The sequence below is a fragment of the Falco biarmicus genome, chromosome 1, assembly GCF_023638135.1.
Source record: "Falco biarmicus isolate bFalBia1 chromosome 1, bFalBia1.pri, whole genome shotgun sequence".
Taxonomy (NCBI): Eukaryota; Metazoa; Chordata; class Aves; order Falconiformes; family Falconidae; genus Falco; species Falco biarmicus.
In genome coordinates this window covers 77225659-77249012 of record NC_079288.1, presented here as the reverse complement: position 1 = coordinate 77249012, position 23354 = coordinate 77225659, and the positions used below count along the sequence as shown (strand labels likewise).

Sequence of the window (23354 nt, the reverse complement as noted above, 5' to 3'; positions counted from 1 at the left end):
TTCCAAAGTGTACCCCATCAAGTCCAATACAATCTACTGCTTTTGTGTTACTATGAAGAGTATCTTATTACACAATTGTCCAGCCCTTTGTATACCGTGACCTTGTCTCAAAAAGTTGTAAAATGCCCTTCAAAATTAATGATACCTTACATTGTGTTTCTTTGTGACTGGCAGGGCTTGAACCACAAGATACAGTCCCAGAGTTGGGATCTGTTCCTTCCCTATCACAGCAAAAGGACAAATATCGTAAATTGTAAGTGCAAAACTGTCTTCTGATTTTCAGCTGGCATAAGATCTTTTATTATGGAAGAAATATGGTTTGGAAATAAGCAGGGAGAAACTAATGTCTGGTTTCTGTTCCTGTACAACTATATTTGTTTCTTGCCAATTGAAAAGGACATTTGCTCATAAAGTTAGAAACTACCTGCTTGATGCTCTTTACATTATAGGTCAGCTATGAAGGTTCTGTTTCTGTTTGACCTGAAATCTAATTTGCTTCTGAAGACAGTGCAAAGACAGTTTGTCCCTCTTTAGAAGTATCAATGTTCTAAAAAGACTCTTTGCTCTACTGGATCTTCACAGACTGATATGCCATCACTATTGTTCCTGTTTTAAAAGCAGATTGATAATAATTATTCTTGAGAAATACACTAACACCAGTAAGCACTAGATTATGCTGGTCTATACACTGTCAAACACAGCAGACGTAGCTGTTGTTAGTTTTTATGTGTATTTTGTCAGGTGGGAATAAGATCTTTACATAGGTAGGGAACACCTTGTAATTTCACACAAAGACAATGAGACTACAGCCACTGATTGGAAAACAGAATGAAGACTGTCCTAACCAGACATACATTGCTCTGGTTACCTTATCACTAGTTACACTTCGCTTCCTTTTTGGTTGGTTTGCTGGTAGTAGCACATGTAAGTCAGCTGTTGTGGGTAGACCAGGTTTCACAACTGTCATGAGTGTTTCTTTGGGTATATTGGTTTCCTGTGAAGACAAAGGCATGTGGCAAATTACAGAACAGCGTTCTTTATATTTTGTAGAAAATACTTCAGTAGCTCCATGTGTGTATTTTGGTCTTTGGTGTTAAGATCCTTAATCTTTAGAGGGGATTTCACCAGAAGCTAAACCATGGACAAAGCCAAACATAAATCAACTGAAATGTGAACTGCTCTTTGAAGACTGGAACAGCTAAGCATTATTAGCATATTAGAGTGATTTAGGGGCATCATGGAAAGAAGCAAAATGATGTGGGCATATAGTTTTAGTAAAGTTCTGCAATGGTTGTATGTTTTTAGCATAACATTAAACAAATTCCTAAGGGATTTAGGATCCTTTGCAGGCCATTCAGACACTTAGTAGACTTAGAAGGGCATATTAATTTCAGTTAACTCTAACTTAGGGAGGCTACACTTCCATTAGTGTTTAATGGGCAGAGAGAATTCTTCCAGGGTGATACTAAGAGCACCTAGGTTCAGTTCCTGAAATTGTAATGAATACCTGCATCCCCCACTGAAAGATAAGTGCATCCCTTTCAAAAATAGTTTGTGCAAATTTTGGGTTTAGTCCCAAATTCCTCCATGTCTATTTTATGCAGCCACACAATTCTAATGACAACACCCTGGGCACTTCCCATAGGCTTTCTCAAACCGATTCTGGCATTCCATTAAATTGCTCATATTCTTTTGCAAATGATTCAGTAATTATTAAAATGCAAGAGCTGTTTTATAATGGAGGAAAATATTTGTTTGACTGACAGGTTATGGAATGGGTTTAAGTTGAGAAAAGTGGGAAATTACTTTAATTTGACATTTGATGTGAACCTTAAAAAGAAGGCAGGAAATGGTATAAAGTCAAAATTCCAGAACCTGATTTGCACTACTACAAATCCAGGAAAAGTCAATATTTTAAAAAAATTATCAACCTGCATGTAAGTGCTACTGTCCTCACAAATGCTGGTGCGTGCACACCCAGTTGCTGGCATTGTGTGTACCTGAAGAGCACAGCTCTAGAGCTCACAGTTTTCATGGGGTTCTTTTTACTTATCTCACAGTCTTGCTGCATGGCTTTGTACTTGATTTAACTTGCAGGATTCAGCTGCTCCGAATCCACATTTATTTTGTGAACATGATCTAAAAAGCCAGCTGTATTAATGGTACCCCTATATATTATAAATAATTTTCAAAGTTACGTAACTGGCATGAATTCTTTCTTTCTGCTTTGTTTTTACACTAAGACTATGTCTTTTACTTTGCACAGCATCTTTGCTTAACTTCTAAATATATCACATTTAAGCTACTCTTCCTGCTTTGGAGTCAGCACTATTTGCCAATATGTCTATATCCCTAATCCTAGAGAACAATATTTAGCATTAATTGCCAATTAGGCTGTGTTGGACCTAAACTGTCTATTCAACAATATCATCATCTGGAGTCTGTACATCAAAGCTACACTAGGCTCAAACTTGTTTGAAATGTGGCTCATGAGGCTCACACTATTATTTTGCTCTGCCTACTTTTTTCTAAATGAGAAGGCATTAACTTAACCTTCAAGCTTTATGACTGGCCAGGGAACATTTTACGAGCAATCTGAAAGAGCACCTTTGCAAGAAGTCGTGTTACTACCCGCCCTATGTCTTCCCTCCACTCTGGTATGTCAGGGTTGTACATGTCCAGGTGCTTAGTAAACTTCAGAGGAAGAACATGAAAATGATCTAGAAAAAAAAAAAAAAAAAGAAAGAGAAAAAGAAAAAGAAACATTTTTGAACAAGTAACAAACCAGGCTGCAAAAACAGTTTTGTAAAAATGAAAGCTGAAAATATATGTTTTGCATTATTTGCTGTGCAGCGCTGCAGTATCTAGGGGCCCCACTGCTCTGTGTTTACTCTTGCATGGAACAATAGTACACTCCTGTCAGTCATTCAATTTCTTTCTGTATTTTTGTCACCATCAAATCTGTGCCTAAAGGTAAAAAAGCAGGAAGAAAAAAAAATAAACAAAGCAGATTTACATCCATGCTCTGGAGTCATAACCTTCCCAATAATTTTTCCTTAGGACAATACACTACACAGACATGGTTGATTTCTTTGATTTGTAATGGGAATGCACCAATGGATTTTATTCTTACAGAATCATAAGCATATGGGGTTTGCTCATTACGTGTTCCTGTTTTTCATGTAATATGAATACATACTCCATAAACTAGCTGTGAAAATAAGAACAGAAATTATATGAAAAATGCTAAGTACTGCCCTCTTTGAAAAAATAAAAACAAGACACACCCACAACATTTCTCTGGATAATGTTGAAAATATCTGAAATACTAGAAATGGGCTGTTCCTCAGCAAACAGTCTCTAAAATCTTCCCATTCTGCATATAGTCTTCTTGGACAAACACCCAGAGAACTTAATGCAAAGCAAAGAGACCCTCTGGAATGCATGAGTCAAACCTGGCCTCCCCAACACTTCCAAGAGAATTGTATCTTAATGCATTTCTTTTCCAAAGGTTTCTTTATTTCCCTCATGGCCAGTAGTCTCTTGCTCATTGTATCAGGAGTGGTCAACATTAAGAGCAGAAGGAATTTTTGAAAGTCAAAGTCATTGATCCAGTCACACTAAGAGGGTTATACTTTTTCGATTTCTAAAAAAGTGGATGCACTCCTAAGTGGTAGCATAAACATTAAATCCATTTATCTTACGAAAGGAGAAGGTTCATAAAAGCTCAATTTAGCCTGAGTGTGGTTTTCACCATTATTTTAAATTAATAAGTATACTAAAAGCAAAAATAACAGAATCTTCTTCAGACAATAGAGATGTATCATGTTGTTTATTTCCCAATATCTCAAGGCTTTTAGCTCTGCATTTAAAAGAAGCTTTTTCACTTATCACAATTCCCACATGTGACAGCATAAATACAAATGTAAATAATTTGTCTGCACTACATTTTTCACAGTTTATTATGCCGTGTCACCACATTATAAAACACAATAAAACACACCAGGGCACAATGTGAGACAAGAGCTGAAGGGTTATTCAATAATTACAGTAGAGCTATACTTGATCCAAACTCTCAGATAAACATCAAAGGAACAGTGATATATTGTGATAAAAGGCAAATATTTCACATTGTTTTTAATGCTGGAGGCATACACATTTTATTTTTTTTTCCAGAAGTATTTACACTACTTAGAAATTTTAAGAAACTTTCTAGCCATAGGCCAAAATACTACTGAATCACTATTGCTACATACAGCATTCAGGAACCACCATAACATTTAAAATAAAGAAACAAAATGTTTCAGATGAAATCTTCCACCCAGTCACACTGTTCAACTTTATGGAATTACACAGTGACAGTACATCCCTCTAATTTTAAGAATTAAACGTGGCATTAAATATAATTTTACGGCAGGTTCAGTTGTGTCAGGGCTGGTTTAAGAGGTATAAGAAACAAGTACACATGAAACAAAAAAATTAACAAGAGTAACCTCTCACCAAAAACGTGGACAACTTTTGAGTCCTGAAGCATGGAGCTCCCACAGGAAGCTTGCACTGTAACTCTGATGTCACCTGTCTCAGCAAACTTCATCACCAGAAAACTCTCCAGTGTAAGGAGTGGCTTTAAAAACCAATGAAAAGGTGAAAATAGAATTTCAGCAAGACCCATGAGAAAACTGTCTGAAGAAACTGTCATTAAAAATAGTAGCAAAAAAGGTTTCACACATATTACTAAATTAATCAACATATTATCAACTTGTTATATTGCAATTTTCAGTATAGGATATTTCTTTCCATACATAGATCCTTTGTAATCAGAATAACTGCCAGATGGGGCAAATATTTCTTGTAGAATAATTGTTAATTAAATTGCAATCAGATCGCACTGAAATAAATGGATTTTGAGGCAGCCTAAACAATCTCTACAAGATAGTATCAAGCAAGTCATTTCCCTCAAAAAATGTAGGGTATGCCAGGGTCAAAAGGATTCATTCTGACAATTTAAGGCATGACACATGAGGGTGCACCAGTCCACCATAACCTCCAAAGTGGAGCTGAGATATTCTGTTCCCTGGCCACATCCGTATGAATTACAGCCCCCTTCACAAGACTACATTGATCTGCACTGCCTGCTCTAGCAATGGCAAAGTCAACAATGATGAACAGATACAGACTGGGATTACGGTACACAGCACATTTACAAGAACAAAGTTCATTGCACTTATCTGAAGCATTCCTGTCATACTTAGTCTTCCTCATATAGAAAATATTTTACTTATCTGTTATTGAAAGAACTACCTTAAAAGAAATTAACCCAGCTAGACAAGAAATATTTTAATAGAAATATTTGGATATTTATTGCTCTAGGATACATTTATCTAGACTTGCTGTCTCCAAATGAATATCACTACACTGTCTGAGTGCTCTCACTGTTTTCATATCCCAGGTATTTTTGATATGCCAGTTTACTTTAGACTCCCAGTAAGTATTTATCTATACAACAAATATATACTTTTGTACAGCACTTAAATCTACAGTACTCAAATTATCAACATGGAAGTGCATAAATCCAAGTTTCATCATTCGATCCCGAATGTATCCCGCTCCACAAGTTTTTTTTTTTCCACAGGTAATGAAATAGAATACATTTTTGTCATCCCCCCCCAAGAAAATAGTTTAGAAAATCAAACCAATTCTAGAAGGCAAATTTCCATTTCCACATAAGTAGCAATAAAGGGAAATCAATACCTTAAATGTACGTGATAAAACAGAGGAATTTAGATACTGTTTGCCACCAGACACAACTGGCTATTTGGAATGAAAAATCGTCTAAAAGAAGACATGCAACACAGTAGTATTTCTGTGAAAGTAAAAGGTGTCACCCAATCTTTACTGGAAAGAGATTGAAAATAATCTCAGTCAAAACCATTCATGTACCTGAAGATTGTTTCCTATCCACCAGTAGAAGACTGTCAAATTAGGATTCTTAGGCAGTATGATGGCTGTCAGGTTCACCTCCTGGTTTCTCCCAACGACTGGAACCACTTCTAAATTTAAAGCTTGCAGTGGAGCTGAAAAAAGTTCCCAAAATATCATTCAACAAGTATCTATCAATTTATTAATACCTCTTTCCCCCAAAGCCTCTCATTTGCACACCGTAAGGTCCTGAATTTATTTTTCCCTACCTCTTGCTTTTACATCTGCGTTGAAAGTTACGTGCATAATTGGTAGGACTTAATTTCAACCAAGCCCCCCATAACCTCCCCCCACCCCACCTCCCCTCAAATCCTAGAACAATGATACGATCACCAAAATGCACATCTCTGATCACTATGGGGTTTTTCTGGTGCATGTCAAATTGTAGAAAACATAAGTAAATATCCCAGTTACAAAGTGGAAAAGGCAATCTCAGCTGGTTTTTTTGGTTGTTTTTTTTTTTTTTTTAAGTAATAAAAGATCAAATGAATAGAAATCTAGCAAATCTCAAATTGCTAAGGGAAAAGCAGAAACTGAGAAAGAATGTTGCTGACTACTAATTTTCATTATAAAATATCAGCTGTTAGGCTCACACCACACATAAACCCTCATTAATGCATGCTTTAAAATAGATGCATACATCAGGGGAGCATTTATTTGCAAATCAAAATAGATAACCTCTGCACTCTAAAAATGTGCCTTAGAGTAAGTTTATTCCTTTCTGAACTTTTGCCTACGAAGGCTGTAAACTTTATTATTGTATAAAAGAAATGCATCATTACAAGGATTTTATCTGTTTGTTAATGTTGTATTTTGCCTCATAGTAGAGTAACTTTATTGAAAGAAAATCTTTCCCTCAGAGGTTTCCAAGTATATCTTTTTCAGAATGTCTGAAGGTAAAAGCTTTATAATAGTATACTGTGATAACAGAATTTCTCAACTTCAGATGCACCATCTACCCAGGATACCACTTTATGGTCCCACATGCATTCGTTACAGAGAATGAATACTAACCCATCCAGTTTTGTTCCATTCTACAATATCTTTTACCTCATTCAAAGTTTTTGCATCTCAGTGCAGACTTAAAGGTAATTAACACTGGTCCTAAGACTTCCCCTTACTCTCTTTCATGAACCCAGTCATTGCCTGTTCACTTCCAATTCACTTTGACTAAACTGATTGAACTTCTTTGAGAGCAAGTTGTTTGAGCCGTGCACACCCTCCTTTTCCACCTTACTTCAATCGGGCTGTGTGCTACTTCACCCGAGTGCAAGGCTCTACTTTCATTCTGCGTTTTCTCCAATGACTCTTTAACCACCTATGTGAATTCAAGACATGTTGGGTGCTTAAAAAAATGGTTTCTTCAATACCTTCTTTACTGAAAAAGAGTTAAACTGGACCTCCTGTTGATAGTGTCTTGAGGAAAATGCAGAAGTTGTAGAAATTCCGTTAAATTTGTTCATCCTAGAAACAAATTTTCCTTCTGATGAGGCAAATTAAAGAGGTCTAGTGGGATCTGCATCACTCTTTTGATTTTACCGTAAATTTACATTTTCCCAAGGAAACTAATAATTTTGAGATATGGTTTTACTCCTGAAACAAGTTACTTTCTTTTCCAAAATTTTTAGGGGGGAAGTTGTTCGATACTTGAATGACGAGTTATGTCATGTTTGCCATACCTCTATATAGTAAAGAGCTAAAAATAATTATTGCGAGTTTTAATGCTTTTCTCAGTCACACAATTCCACAATGCACTTGAACAAGCTTCATAGCACCCTTAAGTGTGTACAATTAGGAATGAAATTGATTTACATAATTTCCATTTAACAAAGCTACAATTTCAGTACAGGTTTCAAAGCTCCCTGAATAAACACACACTATAGAGATAATGTTTTCATGAAAAAGAAAATGTATGACTAATTCTTCTTTTCTTTTTATTCTGGTTTACCTACTCACATTTAACTATTAGACTTGCTCTAATTTCTCTTACAGTTCATTAACAATTTGTAGATTGGGTGATCTGGATTAGAAGGCATAATCTGGATGACAGACCAAAATCCATATAATTGTTCTGCATTACAGGGCATTTCACAGTAACAGAACTTGGCAGGACTAAGATGTATTCCCTTTACCATTTGTCCCTGAAAAAATTCCCTGGGAATACATCAGCTGGAGATGGAGTGAAAGCAGGACTCTACGGACATATCTGCTTTCATGGTATTTCACAGTGAAAAATGTCTCTGAACAGCTATTAGTGTTTCTCTAGAACGTAGAAATTGCAGTTTAATTAGTGTCAGCTAATTTCTTCCAAATCTTGTGATTTACCTAAAAAATTAATCACAGCAAATCACATAGAAAACATTTATTCAAGTGAGCTGGGTAACATGCTTCCGTGAGTCTTCTGGACCATGTGCAGCAACCATGAACAAGCTCAGGAATGGATCATGTCTGCTTCAGTGCTCTGCTGCCTCTGCACTTCATTACCAAAGTTGTCTTAATGCACCAGGCATTTTACTTGTGAAAAATACCTCTGGTTTCTGCAGTTTGCAAATCCACTGCATAAACCACAATCTACATCTATCATTTTTAACGTTTATTCTGATGTAGGCCACACCAGAAGCACGTTTGGAGAGAGCAGTAGTTCCGCTCTTGATCAGGGCTTACTAGTGGTAGTCACTCTCTGAATGAGTTCTCCTTGGAGGAAAAGATGTTACACAGTATTTTGCTGTTCATTGCTTGTAGAGATCTACTCTTCCTGTGCTTTATCTATTTCTCAGCACCTAGAAACTCCTAAAAAGTAACAGTGAAGCCCTAAGTAATTTGTCTGGGCTCCCTGGTGGTGTTAAATGATTTAAAAAACAAACACAACAAAGAAACAGATAATGAAACTGGGGTGGATTTGATTCTAATCCATTCCATTTGATTTTAGTGGGAGATTCGCCATTAGCATTAATGGATTGGGCTCCATCTGCTAAACAAAGCAGAACTAGAAACTCAGGTCTCAAGGACTCTGAATAGCAAAATGCATAAATATCAGCAGTCACTAGGCAGGCTGACACAAAGCACACAGATCTTTGCACAGCCTTGTGCGCAGCTCCAATGATTTCTGTTGCTTTGGGATTAGGCTGGAAGACACACCACTCACAACTGAGAGAAACAGACACCTGAGGAATGCAAGATGAGTTTCCTTTCTTTTGATGTTACTTGTTTCTGATTTCTTGACACATCTGAAAACAGGCTGAAAACAGGCAGAGCAATAGCTGTCTTGAATCTCAAAGGAAGTGGCAAATTCAGTTCCAGTTATGAGTTTCCTTCTTCATTTCAATTATGAGATGACTGAGGTACATTAAGCTTGCAATAGTGCATGATATTCCCTGTGCTGTGCTATTCTTTTAGATCTATTTGATAGGGGGTTTTAGGTCTTAATTAAGGAGAGGCAAGAGGCCCAAGTCAAGTAATAGTGCCTACCAACATGAAGTTCTACCCAAGTACTACTTTAAAACTTTGTGAGAACTACCTACCTAAAATCTAAATCCTAGTACTTTACTAAGTACTCTGACTTCCAGAAACGCTGAGCTTTTAATTCTTTTCTAAAATCATACAAAAGCTCACATATTTCTCAACATATCTGTTCACTTGCTTCTCACAGAACCTAGAAGCTCCTAAAAAGACATAGCTTGAATTTCTCAATTTTAGCTGCTAAGACTGCCAATGGGGTCTTGGGTCAAGAAGGTGGATCAGACCTAAGATTTCAACTGAGACATGCTTGCAGTTTAAAAGATTAATACACCATCCTTCTCACAAATCCAAACAAAAGTAACTCTGACCTGCTAACACATTAGGTTTACAAGCCTCTGCGTTGACAACATACAGCACGGCAAGACTGCGTGAGGTTACTGATAAAATATGCATTTTTCCTAAATGTGGCTAGTAATTTTCTTTACTACTTCATAGTTGTCATGAGATTTTTACACAGCAGTAAAAGTAAGAAAACTAAAAAGCTGATTTACAGTTGACTTGGACGAATACCACAGCCTCATCATGGCCAGCCACATTCTCAGCCTTCACCGAGACACGGTAAATCCCAGGATTCTCATAGTGGTGACGGATGGGTTCTCCAGTCATTGTAAGGTTCACATATATCGCCTTAAAGCCATCTCCAAGATCTACCTGGTATTTGGTATTCAATATATCACCCTAAAAGGAAAATATATAAAAAATATTTTCAATGGCCAGAACCAAAATAGACAGGACACACGATTATAACCATTTTCTGAATAACAACAGCATTTCCAGCCCATCCAGATTTTTTGACTCAATTGCAATAGTTGCAGTAAAACCACTACACCCATGGCAAAGATCAGGGGTCCTCAAACTACGGCCCCCCAGGGTCCTCAATCCGGCCCCTGGTATTTACAGACCCTCCTGCCCCCACCCCTGCCAGGGTGGGGGACAAACCAAGCAGCGGCAGATGACTGCATGCCACTTCATCTGCGCGCCGGCCCCCTGTTTAAAAAGTTCGAGGACCCCTGGCAAAGTCTGTAGTGCAAGAGATGTCATGTGCATTAATAGAGATAATTTCAAATTTCCACAGTAAGGTGCTACCTTAAAATAAGATACCCGAGACCACTAAAGAAGCTGTATGACACAGAAACCACCACCCTTGTCTTAATGCAGGTGGATGTTAACTAACATAACAGTGTAGGGCAGCCCCAAGTTCTGGAGTGATGCTCATATGATTGCAAACAACTGAATATTGTTATTTAGCAAATTACCATTCATCCAGTGAGCTTCTAGCCTATGCAATTATAAAGTAAAATTAGTTGGCTTAGATATTTTTGACAGCACCTTCTAACCACACCCTCTGACTGTCAACCATATGGCCTTCAGGATCCAAGCTGGGATCTTTGTAGAGTTCTACTTTATTTTACAGAGTTACCAGCACGTCTAGAACTAGCATACTCTACTGCAAGAGTAGATGGATGCTTAATGAAGGAGATTATCAAGCTGAGTTTGGGAAAGGGTTTAAAAGTCAAGGCAAATAAATCTGTCATGGTAAACATCTCAAAGAATTTATAATTCATTGCACTTCTGTTAAGTGCTCCTTTAAATGACAACGTCGTCCTAAACTCAGGCCTAAAATAGTGCACGACTGATACTACCATCAGATGACAAACATATGTCCATCACTCATGCTGTCATAGTGTAGCTGCTCAGGAGAGAAGTCAGGCCTGTGCTACGTGGACTGGTGATGTGGATGTAGTCAAAGGAAAATTCATTTTAGCTGTGAGCAGCAACACTTGTTCAATACTAATGGCAGCACTGCCCTTAGCAAGACCTGCTTCCTTGGTCTTCAGCAGTATGTTTCTGCTTGTTTGCCACAGTACGCAGCCATCAGTCATGCAATTAAAACAGGTTGCAGGGCCAGACTTGGTAGAAAAATCTCCATATTGTGAAATCATAGTGTTGGTTTAAAAATCTTCATTGATTCTAGGAAAGGAACACATACATCCATATGCTAGTCAGGTGACCTGAATGGCCATCAGAGCAGAGAAAGACTGAAACCCATCGAAGTATTCAAAAATCACTTTAACTTCCCCATAAACCACTCTCTGAAATAGGTTTGTATCAAAATATCATCCCAAAAGGCAGCACTAACGTAAATTCAAAGGAAGAAACTTATCCTAGAACTTACATACCCTGGCATTACAAAGGAAAGGAAAACATAATATTATTTCCTCCTTTTATGATTTTGCAGTTTGGTTGATTTTCTTCCATGTTTTATCAGATGAAAAAGCATTGCTTATAATGTAAAAGAATACCCTTAATAAGGAACCTGTAGGGTTATCAAGTGCCTAAACACCATATTTCAAGACACTTAAAGGACCTTGAAAGCTTCTTCACTGTGAGTATTTTTTTTCCAAATAACATCTTTCTTTTGACAGCAGATGGGTAGAATTTAGTAGAGGAGGTAATATGTTATTAAAGTTTAAAGCAAAAAAGATGTCTTCTTGCCAGCAATGTGCCAGTAAGTGGAATCTCTAGATGACATTAGTTTGCAAACAGTTCTTGTTTGCTCTTTCTTACGCTAACAAGAATACATGCATATTTTTTCCAGGTGAGACAGAAACCAGTGTTGAAAGGCAGTAGATGCCGGCTTCTCTTAATTTTTATACTAATAGCTTCCCTACTATAAATATGAGAGTGCTGTCTTCAAAACACCAAGGCATTTCTGTTTCCATGACTAGGAAAGACAGAGAGCAGTGGAGAGATAACAAGAGTCACAGAGGGAAGAGGCAGTTAAATTTAAAAGGAATTGAGGCTTCCAATTCCATGCAAAATAGATGAGTGTCACCAAATTATTACATTCAACCAACATATTTTGCTAAAAAAAATATTATAAATTATTATTATTTCTAATGTCACTTGCAAACTGTCCGAACATACTGGAAGCCTGCTTTCTATACTCCGTGACATCTGGCATTCCTGCACCTAGTGACATGCATTCACATAACCCGGTAACTTAATTTTGTTTGGCCACATAAGTCATATGTTTTGGTTTATACTAGTAGAGCTGTTTCTTAACCTCAGTAATCATTGCGAATTCTCATTAGACTTTGTTGTATAGATGTAATCCTAAAAAACACTCGGGACATTTGAGTATAAATATTATTCATAGCCATAGGGGGCAGCAGACTGCTACATTTCTTCTAAATCTGCCTTCCACTTCGAGGTACTGAGCAAAGACTTCATCAGAAAACACTGCATGGGATTCCCTTCAAGATTCCTCACTTCTAAAGGAAGGTTTTTGAATAGTTTTGTATGTTTTATGTATTGCCACAGAGATTCATGAAAGCTTCAGTAGGAAAAATAGTCAAACTGCCAATCAAAACCATTAGAGTCCAAATTGCAACCAAATGCTCTATTCTTACAATAAACATTTCCAAACAAATTATAAAAAGAGAAGGCAGTATAACTTGCCATGCAAACTGTTAGGGCACTGCAAGCATTGGGACACAGAGTCTGCGAAGCATTAAGCAGCCCAGTGTTCCGCACGTAACTTCCTTGATACCAGTACAGAAATAAATCCCAAGTATCCGATTTATATTGCACGGGTTTGCCAAAATGTGTGAACTTTCTTCAAGTTCTTGCAAATCAGTGGGGTTAGCCAGGAAGTACATTACTCTAGTAACCTGAGCACAGCAGTTATAGCCTAATGCTAAAAAACAAGAATTAGAAAACATAACCATGGCAAACAATTAATCCAAAAGTTACTCAGTGCTGTTGATCAGGGCCTTAGAGTATTGCCTGTCTCAATAAACAGAAAAAACCCATACCTTTGGCAACACAACTGATATATAATAAATGATTTTATGCTGAGTTATTTGCTGATTTCTATAAAGCTTCTCCTCATTCCTTTCTGAAAGGCAGATTTTCAAAAAAACTTAACCCAGAATATTAACTGTTCTCTGCATTTCTCTTCTTCTCTGTCACAGCAGTTGAAATGTTCAGTCCAAAGAAACTGGTAATTTAGTTCCTTTGATTTTCCAAGAAGCCATTGCCTTTAAGGAATAGTGACTGACTACGCTGCTGAGGAGACAAATCCTGTTCTGTGGACAGAACTTGGTGGTTCACTGAGCTTACTGGAATTTACTTGGACACAGAATTTCAATATTTAGAGTCATTCATCTTAGTCTCAAACACAAATTAATCTCCATTCAGCAGCAAAGCAGGCAGGAGTGAAATGAACCCTAAAAATAAGGAGGAAACTTTCATAAAGCTAATTTTCATTACTACCTGCTCTTGTCTGACGATGAAAGTGATGTCTTCCCCAGGTCTAACAGCCAGGCTTTCTTCCCTGATGCTGATGTGAAGTCCTTTGGGAGCAATCAGTGGACACATACGCTGTGCTAAGTTCTGCTGCAGGTCTACACCACCTTCACACACATTAGAAACAACTTTTCTATACCTGCAAAACCAGTAAGAAGCGAGCACACTGAATCAGAGGTGAGCAGGAGAATGCTATTAGAGGTAGTGAATGCAAGTGTGATCATAGCTAATGAATATTCCTTGGGTTTACAAACAGACAAGATCGTAAGTGATCAAAATCAACACATGATACAAATATTTTGATGAGGGACATTGCCTTTACAGAGTAAAAACTATTGAAGAAAGAGAGTGTGGAGTATGATAAGGATTTCACTTTTATGCATTGGAAGAGTCTGCCTTTCCAAATTTAGAAACATGCCTGAACAGCCCTCCAGGAGCTAGACAGTCTGCTGTCCTCTCTGCCATACCCTTTCCTAGTATTCAATCGTCTTCAGTGCTCTAGAGATCTTAATTCAAACCCCAAAGATCAGGAAGAAGTTAGACCAAGCAGCTTCTGCATTAACCCAGAACAAATTGCTTAGCTGATGATCTGAAATCTATGCATTTCTCAAAACACTTAAAATATTTATTTAACATAATCATATAAAAGAGTGAAAAGCCTTTTAAAGAGCTAGTAAACAAATACTTGGATGTATACAGCAATTATTTATGGATCAGTTTCACTCAGGTATGTTATTTTTAAACATCCTTTAAAATTGGAGTCAGATTTCAACTCTTTTGAATTCTTATTCTGTATATCACAGCTGTCAGCCACAACCCAAAAGGCATCATTTACCTCAGTAAAGCAAATATACACAGAGACTGTAATTCTATTGCTGGATTAGACATTTCATCATTTGGTTCTCATCTCCACAACTGACAGAGATGATGTTATGATAAGCCAGAATAGATGCCAGCTGCAAGTTATTCTCAGCACGGTCGTCAGAATACGTTTTAGTGTATTCTGTGTGGTATTGTTTATGGTTACTAAAGCTTTCCTTTGATTCTGAGTGTTCCATATGGTCAGGAAAAGAATCTGTTCTCCACAGAACTCCTTACCCCTATGGAAGTGAGAGACTGGGAAGTTCCGTGAGATGTTACTGGCTACTCAGAGTAATTCATTGGATGCAAACTGAAAATTGGTCTGAACACAAGCAATGGGCTAAAATGTATCAGAAGTGTAACTATGGCTAGCAAATGTTACAAAAAAATAATAATTAAAAAAAAACCCCAAACCTAGAACAAGATAGCTCTCCCTCTTCTCAAATAGATTGGTTTTGAACTGCTGTGAACATGTAAAATAACATTTCTCTTTCATTAGTCTGTAGGAAGCCTCTGTACATGCTTTAGAGACAGAACTTTTACATTTCCCAGTTTTTACATTTTTACATTTCCTTTTTACATTACATTATTTACATTTCCTCCAAACCATTTTTGTGGCCTTTGGTCAGAATATTCTCCTCCTCTCTGGATGCCTCTGCAAGCCAGTAGAATGTAAAATCAGCTTACCCAGTGCTGCTGGTGTATGCTTGCCCCAGCATGCAGTCTTCAGGAGGTGCTTCTGGGTTAAACCAAAAGTCAGCAAAGCATTTGCTAGACTCCGACATCAGAAGTGCAGAGCGCTCAAAACCATAATCACTGAAAAACATCAAAACCAAGCATGTCACTATCCACTATCCCCACTTCATTCAGAAGTCTAACTTAGGGCAGATGAGACTACTTTTTTAACATTAAAAATGTTTTTTTAGTATTATTCTACCAGCTGGACATAGGAGTTGATGAAGCCAAGTCTAATTTCAATCAATGGGAGTTGTGCACACTTCGGGGAAAAACTGGTTGTAATGACTTTGTCAGTTCTGCAAAGTTAACTTTCATGTGGTGTCCTTTGCCACTCAGACCAAGACATTTCTTCTGGTTGGTGGCTTTTTTTGTTTTGTTTTGTTGATTTGTTTTGGTTTTTTTTTTTTTTTATTTATTCATTTGCAAATAGAAAGGGGTTGCTTGCCTTATACATGAATCCAATGGTAATTTTTCAAGTCTTGATCAATAGAGGAAAACATCAGGATTTGTTCAGTTAGGTGAAACAAATACTTAAAGCATGGCAATGTTTTTAAGCAAAGGCAAATGCAAAGGCAACCTGTTATTTGAAGAAATTTGTTTATACACAGCTATGTGGGGAGAGGGCAAAAGGAGGAAAATACACCCATTTCAAACCCAAAGTAAGTATTTACTAGCAATAAACCAAAAGGTCCACAGACAGACTCACCATAAGAAATCAGAGTTCACACATTCACACACTTTGGATGTGAGAGCTGATGTGAAACTTCTCCCTTTAATGCACCACGATGAAATCTTCCTCTTTCGAAAGCTCCTCTGCTGGCCCATGATGCAACGATCACCCTGAACAGCAAAGCACTGGACTTATTGCACACTGTAACCTACACAACACAGATGTGACCTTATGTTGTCCTGAGAAACTCTGGTCTTGATGCCAAGACTATAAACTTGTAACAACTCTCTCATATTCAAATGTATATAGGTATAGAAAGCCCTTATATCCACCGCTGTTCACTAACTGGCCATTACAGATTTGTAACACACGCTGTGTTTTAGGGAACTAACCCAAAGATATACATGAAGATTCAAATGCCATTTGACCCATGTTCCATGTGTGCACAATCTAGGCACAGGCCTACAACTGGCCGTTTAAAAGTTCAGTATGCACGCAGATGGCTGAAATTCCATCTAAATCACTGTATCTCCTGTTGGCAGGCAACATCGCGCACCGATTGGACACAGGCAGAATGAAGACTCGTCGCCCCCTACTGGTAATTGGGCAGCTGTAAGTACTCTGTCAAAGTGTTCTAGTAGTTTCTAATTTCTGAAAGACATTTCAATGTCAATATCCCAAGATACTGTTACTCTTTACGCTCAGATTTGCAAACGTTATTTGTAAATACACACCATTCCCAAAAAAGAAGTGCAAAATGAAGCATTTAGAGAACTATCAAATGACAGCTGGAAAGCTGGAGTAACACAGACCAGCTTGCAAAAAACCTCCGACCCTGCAGAAAGTGAAAGAACAAATGTACTGGAAGAAGCAGAACATAATAATCAGAACGATTATGAATAAATATGACATATTCTATTTAATGTAAAAAAACCCCCAACACCTCACATTGGTCTCTTTAATCAATACATTGTCTAGAAACACAGCTTTGCAAAACTGGATTTGGCCAGAGCACCAGGATTAGCACAGCCTTAATGCATTACTGCAGAAATGGTATTGCCCAAAACAACTGGACTGCATTACATGATTGGTCCACTGAGATCCTAAATTACTTCTGGAATGGGCTTTACTTGTGGCAATTTATATACGAGTACAGTATGTGGTCAGGAAGTTGGCAGAACACATGACTGCATGTTGAATTTGCTTCAATCAATATTACACATTTCAGTTTCTGGTATATGCTTCACAATCCAACAGGACCACCTATTATTATGGCAGACCACCAGATATACTTCCACCTTTTCCCAAGGCACAGATCACACAACCTACGGGAACACAAAATCCTCTCCCATTTTAAACAGTTGTAAAATCAGCATAAACCAACATAAGGAGATCAAAGCTGGGGATGTAACATCCGGATTCTGTTTGAAAACATTTTCCTAGCACACAGCTCTACATTGAACTGAAAGCTACGGAGAAGTTGTGACAGTTAACATAAGACTGTGAATACCTGTAGATTTGTGAGCTCCCAAGACTCATAGTCATCATCAGTGCACTCCCTGGGGAAAGATGGTCTGAAGTCCACTTTCACCAGTTCCCAGTCTGAACGGTAGCTAATATGTCCAAAGACTCTGAACAAAAAGATCAAAAGTAAAATCTTACTGCAAAGAAATACCAGACATTGCAGATTCAAATTTGCAGTTCAGTCTTTTCCTTTCCATGGTCATGGTTCTCTACTAAAAGGTCCCTGGTTAATTTTTCTTCCACTTTTACTCCTCTTCATATACAAGTTAGAGAACATATACAAGTTAGAGAACATTTAACATTTTAGTTGTATCTTAAGTTAGAGAACATTTGCCAATTCTCTATGAAACTTTACAGTGCAAAAATGTAGCTTATAGCTTATAGATTTTTTCCCCTCAACAAACTATCTAGAACATTAATTGGAAATATACTACCTTTTCTAATTTGGAACCCAACATTTTTGTCTATTATCTTGCTATATGAAACATGCAGAGCTCTCAGATTTTGATAGGGAATTAAGGGAGCTGAACCCAGGATCACCAGATTCAATTTCCAGCTCTGTCACTCATCCCTTACGATTACAGAGCAACTTCTTCAGTTTTTTCTGATGTGTATTTTTTTTAACTGTTACAGATTTCAGATGGTAATTTGCTATTGTTTAAACTCACAGCAGTATCATTAAATTATATTAATTTCTAAGCAATACAATGTATCTACACATTGTGCTGAAGAACTCTTGAGTGTCCTCTTCATTTCAGATAGTCCACCGTATAATAAAACCCAGCCACAAACTAATTTGTTTTTTTTTTTTTAAAAAAGGAAATCTTATTACTTTAAAAAACAAGCTGCACTTTCAAAGCAGCCAACATTTTCAATGTCAGCATATTTATTTCAAAAATAAAATGGGTAAGTATGACATCAAAAAAAAAATAAATTAGAAAGGATAAAGACTCTATTTGGGAAAAAGTCAAATGTATTTGCGGTTTGTATCAGGCTTATGTGACTTACTTGCCAAAGAATTTAAGGTTGATTCTGAAGCCAAGAATTTCTGTGCAGTTCATACTGCATAGAGTTCATATTCCAAGCTTTAGTAGCATTCTCCAAACTAATTCATTCCTTTTGTTTTGCCTTCAGTTTTGTCCAAATCCAGACACAGCAGGAATGGTACAGTTTTGGTAAAATCATTCTGCTGCACATAGTCATTTCTCTTGTCCTGAATACCAGGTTCAAAGTGGAACTAGGGTAGACCAGAAGTGAGGAAAGGGTGGATTCTCTGTAGCACAGGGAAACATCATCACACTAAGCATCTTCCCTGGTAGACAGATGCAGAGCCTTGAAGTCTACCAAAGAGGCTGAAAAATAGTTGCAGAGACTAAAGTAATACAGTGATTTCCCCCTTTCCTTTCTGGTGTCTCTGCTCCTCAGTCATTGTGCAGATATGTAGGTATCTATAGATTATTGCCCATACTGCTCACATTATAATGACTGAACAATCCAGGCTCACAGGAAACTTCGCCATCAGAAGTGCACTTAATTAAACAGGAACATGTGCATTTAGTTTGTATGTCTTGCTCTTTTTTCATAAGGTTCTGAGATTAAAGGACTTGGATCATATACTCTCTTTCCTTCTAAATGTACCCATGGCTCAGAAGTAGAAACAATACATGAAAACTAAAAAAATGTGGCTTGGTCCACTGGCTGTATGTGTACATAGGTGTGTGGTCCCACATCTCTCACTGACACCTACAGGTTTGGTTCCTTTTTCTGGTTCAGCTGGATCCTGAGAGCTGCAGTCATCATATAATCTTATTCACTTGTAGTTACATACTCACTGAAGTGACAACTTAGGTGGTCTCATGCTTCTTCCACAATGTCTGCTTCAATATGACCAGCTTTGCTGACAAGCACAGTGTCTTTTGCATGCTAAGACCTGTACTTTTTTCTTTTTAAAAAATTTTTTTCTCCATAAAGTACAAACATAAGGCAGACTTCACCATGTGCTTATGTAGCTACCTACCTCAGCGAATGCTTCCTCAGACACCACAAAAATTTACAAATTGTTTACATATCTTTTATTTACTCATTTATCAGCAAGTATGTCCATGTGCAAGAAGCCAAGTCCTGTCAAACCTTCACTCCTGCCTCAAGAGAAGTATTTTCTAATATAACAAGTGAAAAGTTCTTCATACATGTAAGCTATCTTGGACAGATTAGTCAGGAAAAGAAAATAGATGGTAGTTTGAGTTCAATGCAGAACAGAATAATGAAATTCTCCTGAAAGTATAAAAAAACCCCTCCAAACTATTAATAATCATCTTTGAGACCTCACAGAGGATTAGGGTGATTCCCGATGACTATGGAAAGGGAAACATTTTGCCTATATATATACACACATATGTGTGTATATATAACCATATATATAAACCAGCAAACAAGAGCCCAAGGAGTTACAGAATTAGTTTTGATATCCACAAAGATACCAAACAAATTATTAAGCTATCCACTTGCAAGCACCTTGGAGATAATTAAAATGATAACAAACAGCCACCACAGATTTGTCAAAATCAAATCATGTCAAACTAATGTAATTTCCTTCTTTTATAGGGTAAGTGGATAAAGGAAAGGAGAAAATGTAGCATATTTGGCCTTTGCTACACAGTTCTAGCTGACATTGTCTCAATGTAAAAAAGAAAACAGTGCAGATAAAATCATTGTAAATGAGAAATGGAAGTACATATCCTATTAGAAGAAACCATTTTTTAAAAGTAGTTATTAAACAGGGAAATATTTTGAGATATGTATCACAAAGATATGATGGGTCTGCCATCAATACTTTCATAAAACCCGTGTGGTCAAATAACAAACACACAAAATTTTGTGGATAAGACAAAAGAAGGGGAGCGGACACTGACTGATGAAAGTAATACTCAGAAATCAACATGATGAAATACTCCAAAACAAACTGCAAAAAGTACTCCTAGGGAAAAAAAGAAAACAACCACAAACCCACAAAACAAACAAACACCCCACCCCACCACCCCCCAACAAAGTACAAAACCAAAATAGAGAATAACTTTCAAATATTGAGGAAAAGGCTTGGACAATTCTGGGGAACTAAACCAAGAATGCAATGGTGCTGCAAAAGAAAAAAGACTAACTCTAGGTTATATTCAGAACTGGAAAACAGAATACACTGATGTAATTCTTTTGATAAACCTGGCACTGGTGGAGCCTCTGGAAGAATATGGTGTCTAATTTTGGATGTTATACATATATTTACACACTCACTAAAAATGAATTTGAAGAGGGGCAAGGATGACTCATGAACTGCTTAGAAATTGTAACCAGTGAAGATAGACTGAAAGAATTGGGTTTTCCTCTGGAAAAGATAAAGCCAAGAAGCGTAACAAAATGTGTTCAGAGTTTTGTTACAGATGGAGTACTTGTCTTCAAAGAGACCCAGAGGAAAGGCAAAAACAGAGGAAGGACAAGTATCAATAAACTTAAAACATACAGCTGCACAATTCTCAAATTCCTTCTCCTCAGCACTGGTGAGGCCACACCTAGAGTACTGTGTCCAGTTCTAGGCTCAGTATGAGAGACATGAACAGACTGGAGGAGTCCAACAAAGGCCATGAAGGTGATGAAGGGATGGGAGCAGATCTCTTAAGAGGAAAGGCTAAGAGAGCTGGGGCTGTTCAGCCTGGAGAACAGAAGATTCAGAGGGATCTTATAAATGTATATAAATACCTTGAGGGAGGGTGCAAAAAAGATGGAGCTAGGCTGTTTTCAGTGGTGCTCAGTGACAGGACCAGAGGAAATGGGCACAAACCGAAACACGGGAGGTGCCCTCTGAACATCTGGAATTATTTTTTTACTGTGAGGGTGACTGAGCATTGTCACAGGTTGCCCAGAGAGGCTGTGGAGTCTCCATCCTTGGAGATAATCAAAAGTCATCTGAAAATGGTCCTGGGTGACTGGTTTTTGGTGGCCCTGCTTGAGCAGGGAGGGTCAGACAAGATGACCTCCAGAAGTCCCTTCCAACCTCAACTATTTTGTGACTATGTGATTCTGTAATGGTAATGGTACAAGATATTGAGGTGGCTTATTCTCTCTCGCTAGAGTGAGAAATTAGCAAAACATCAGGATTAGAGCTAAAGATTAGATAAAATATTCAGATATTGCCCAGTCTCACATCCTATAATGTTATAAAAATTATAGAAATTGCTCTAGCAATTATGCAAATTCTCCTAGAGTAATATGGAAACTACATGCAAACGATGCATGTATACAGCAAAGATACTGCTTCAATGGTGAAATAGAAGCCTCTCCTCTGTGGATTTTTAGCAAAAGACATAAATAACTTTTCTGCCTGTCCAGACTTTTTTTTAAAAAAATAAAATACTAATTTCCATTATGGTTGTTCTGATTCTGCAGACTGAAAACCATGTTCTGACAGAGCAGAGTAACTGTACCACTGATTCCACAATTCTCTGGCTTAAGTAAAATTCCTGAGATTCAAGGAAGTGTCCCAGCACAGCCACAAACCCCATGAAAAATACAGCCATACAGCTTTGTAATTCCTGGGGCAAATTTCCCAAGAAATCCAGCACCTTATACCCACTCAGCTTAAACTGTTTGAAGAAAACAAAGGCTTAATGATTATTAATGCTGTTGCTGCAGTAACACTTGTTGCTCCATTGAGAAGACCCATCCAAATGTATTGCTGAATTTCACCAGAATAAAAAAAGGAGTACTCTTCCAAAGTAAGAAAGAAAGATGTATTTAGTAGGATTCAATGGATTATGCAAAAATTTGAGCTACAATAAAACAATACATAACAGCAATCACAATCTAATTGCTCAGGTGCAAAATATATATGCCCAATAAAATATCAATGGAAAAGACTGCAACAGTGCAGCAAGTGTAACTTACGATTAGAAGATAAATTTCAAGATGATAGTAATTCATAAGCTACTAAAACCTTCCTCTTGATTAATTATATTTCATTAGAAAGCCATCAAATCAATTCTTCTGGAACTATGAAAGATGATGCTGTGATAAATAATTTTTGAAAGAAATTCCAATTACCTTGGAAATTAATTTACTTTTATTTGCAAGAATTTAGGATCCATAATTTTTACTTCAGTGTTTCAGTTGCCATAACAACTTTGTACATTTGTTCCTAGTTCATTTATGATCACATTTTTTAATTTGATTGCATCATTTGATAGATAAGACAGTTTAATGCAGGTTTTAAGCTAACTAGTTTAAACTATTTGCTGGAGGATTGCTGGTTATTTCTGTTCCTGATAAAGCTCATAATCAGGGAGAGATAATTTAACAGAAATTATATGCGATGATAATACTTCCCAGTAAATTCACGTTTCTATTCAATAGAAAAGAGCATCTATTCCAGATGTTCCTAGTTCAGATGAGCAGTAATAACTGTATCACCTGCTGTGTTACCTGCAAACCACCTGACTACGGTGGTGATGATGCTGATGCTGGAGACTCCCAAAGACTTATTAAATAAAAATTAAGCTTCCATGGCTTCATTCCAGAAAAATGAGCCTGATTTTGACAACACACTGCTCATCTCAGATGTCACAGACACAGCTTTTTATAACCACTACACTTGCCTTCCTCTTTAGCTTTTCTACTGTGTTCTTCAAGATTTTCTTCATGGGCCTTCGCAGCATCCAAACACTCTTTGCTAGAGCAGATGGATTTTAGCTACAGTATCCCATAT

At 37.3% G+C, this 23354-nt stretch overlaps 1 protein-coding gene across 4 annotated transcripts in view; it reads right to left on the bottom strand.

Annotated features, from left to right (window-relative positions):
* The window catches only part of SORCS2 (sortilin related VPS10 domain containing receptor 2), a 579316-nt gene that overhangs the window by 29726 nt on the left and 526236 nt on the right, over positions 1-23354 (bottom strand). For all 4 annotated transcript variants that reach the window (XM_056352655.1, XM_056352671.1, XM_056352663.1 and 1 more), the window contains exons 15-23: positions 17589-17709; positions 16115-16248; positions 15358-15486; positions 13777-13948; positions 9990-10176; positions 5941-6074; positions 4501-4624; positions 2608-2720; positions 869-994 (exon numbers count right to left, since the gene is read on the bottom strand). In XM_056352655.1, coding sequence (XP_056208630.1) covers positions 869-994; positions 2608-2720; positions 4501-4624; positions 5941-6074; positions 9990-10176; positions 13777-13948; positions 15358-15486; positions 16115-16248; positions 17589-17709 — 1240 coding nt within the window. The remainder of the gene's footprint in view (positions 1-868; positions 995-2607; positions 2721-4500; positions 4625-5940; positions 6075-9989; positions 10177-13776; positions 13949-15357; positions 15487-16114; positions 16249-17588; positions 17710-23354) is intronic.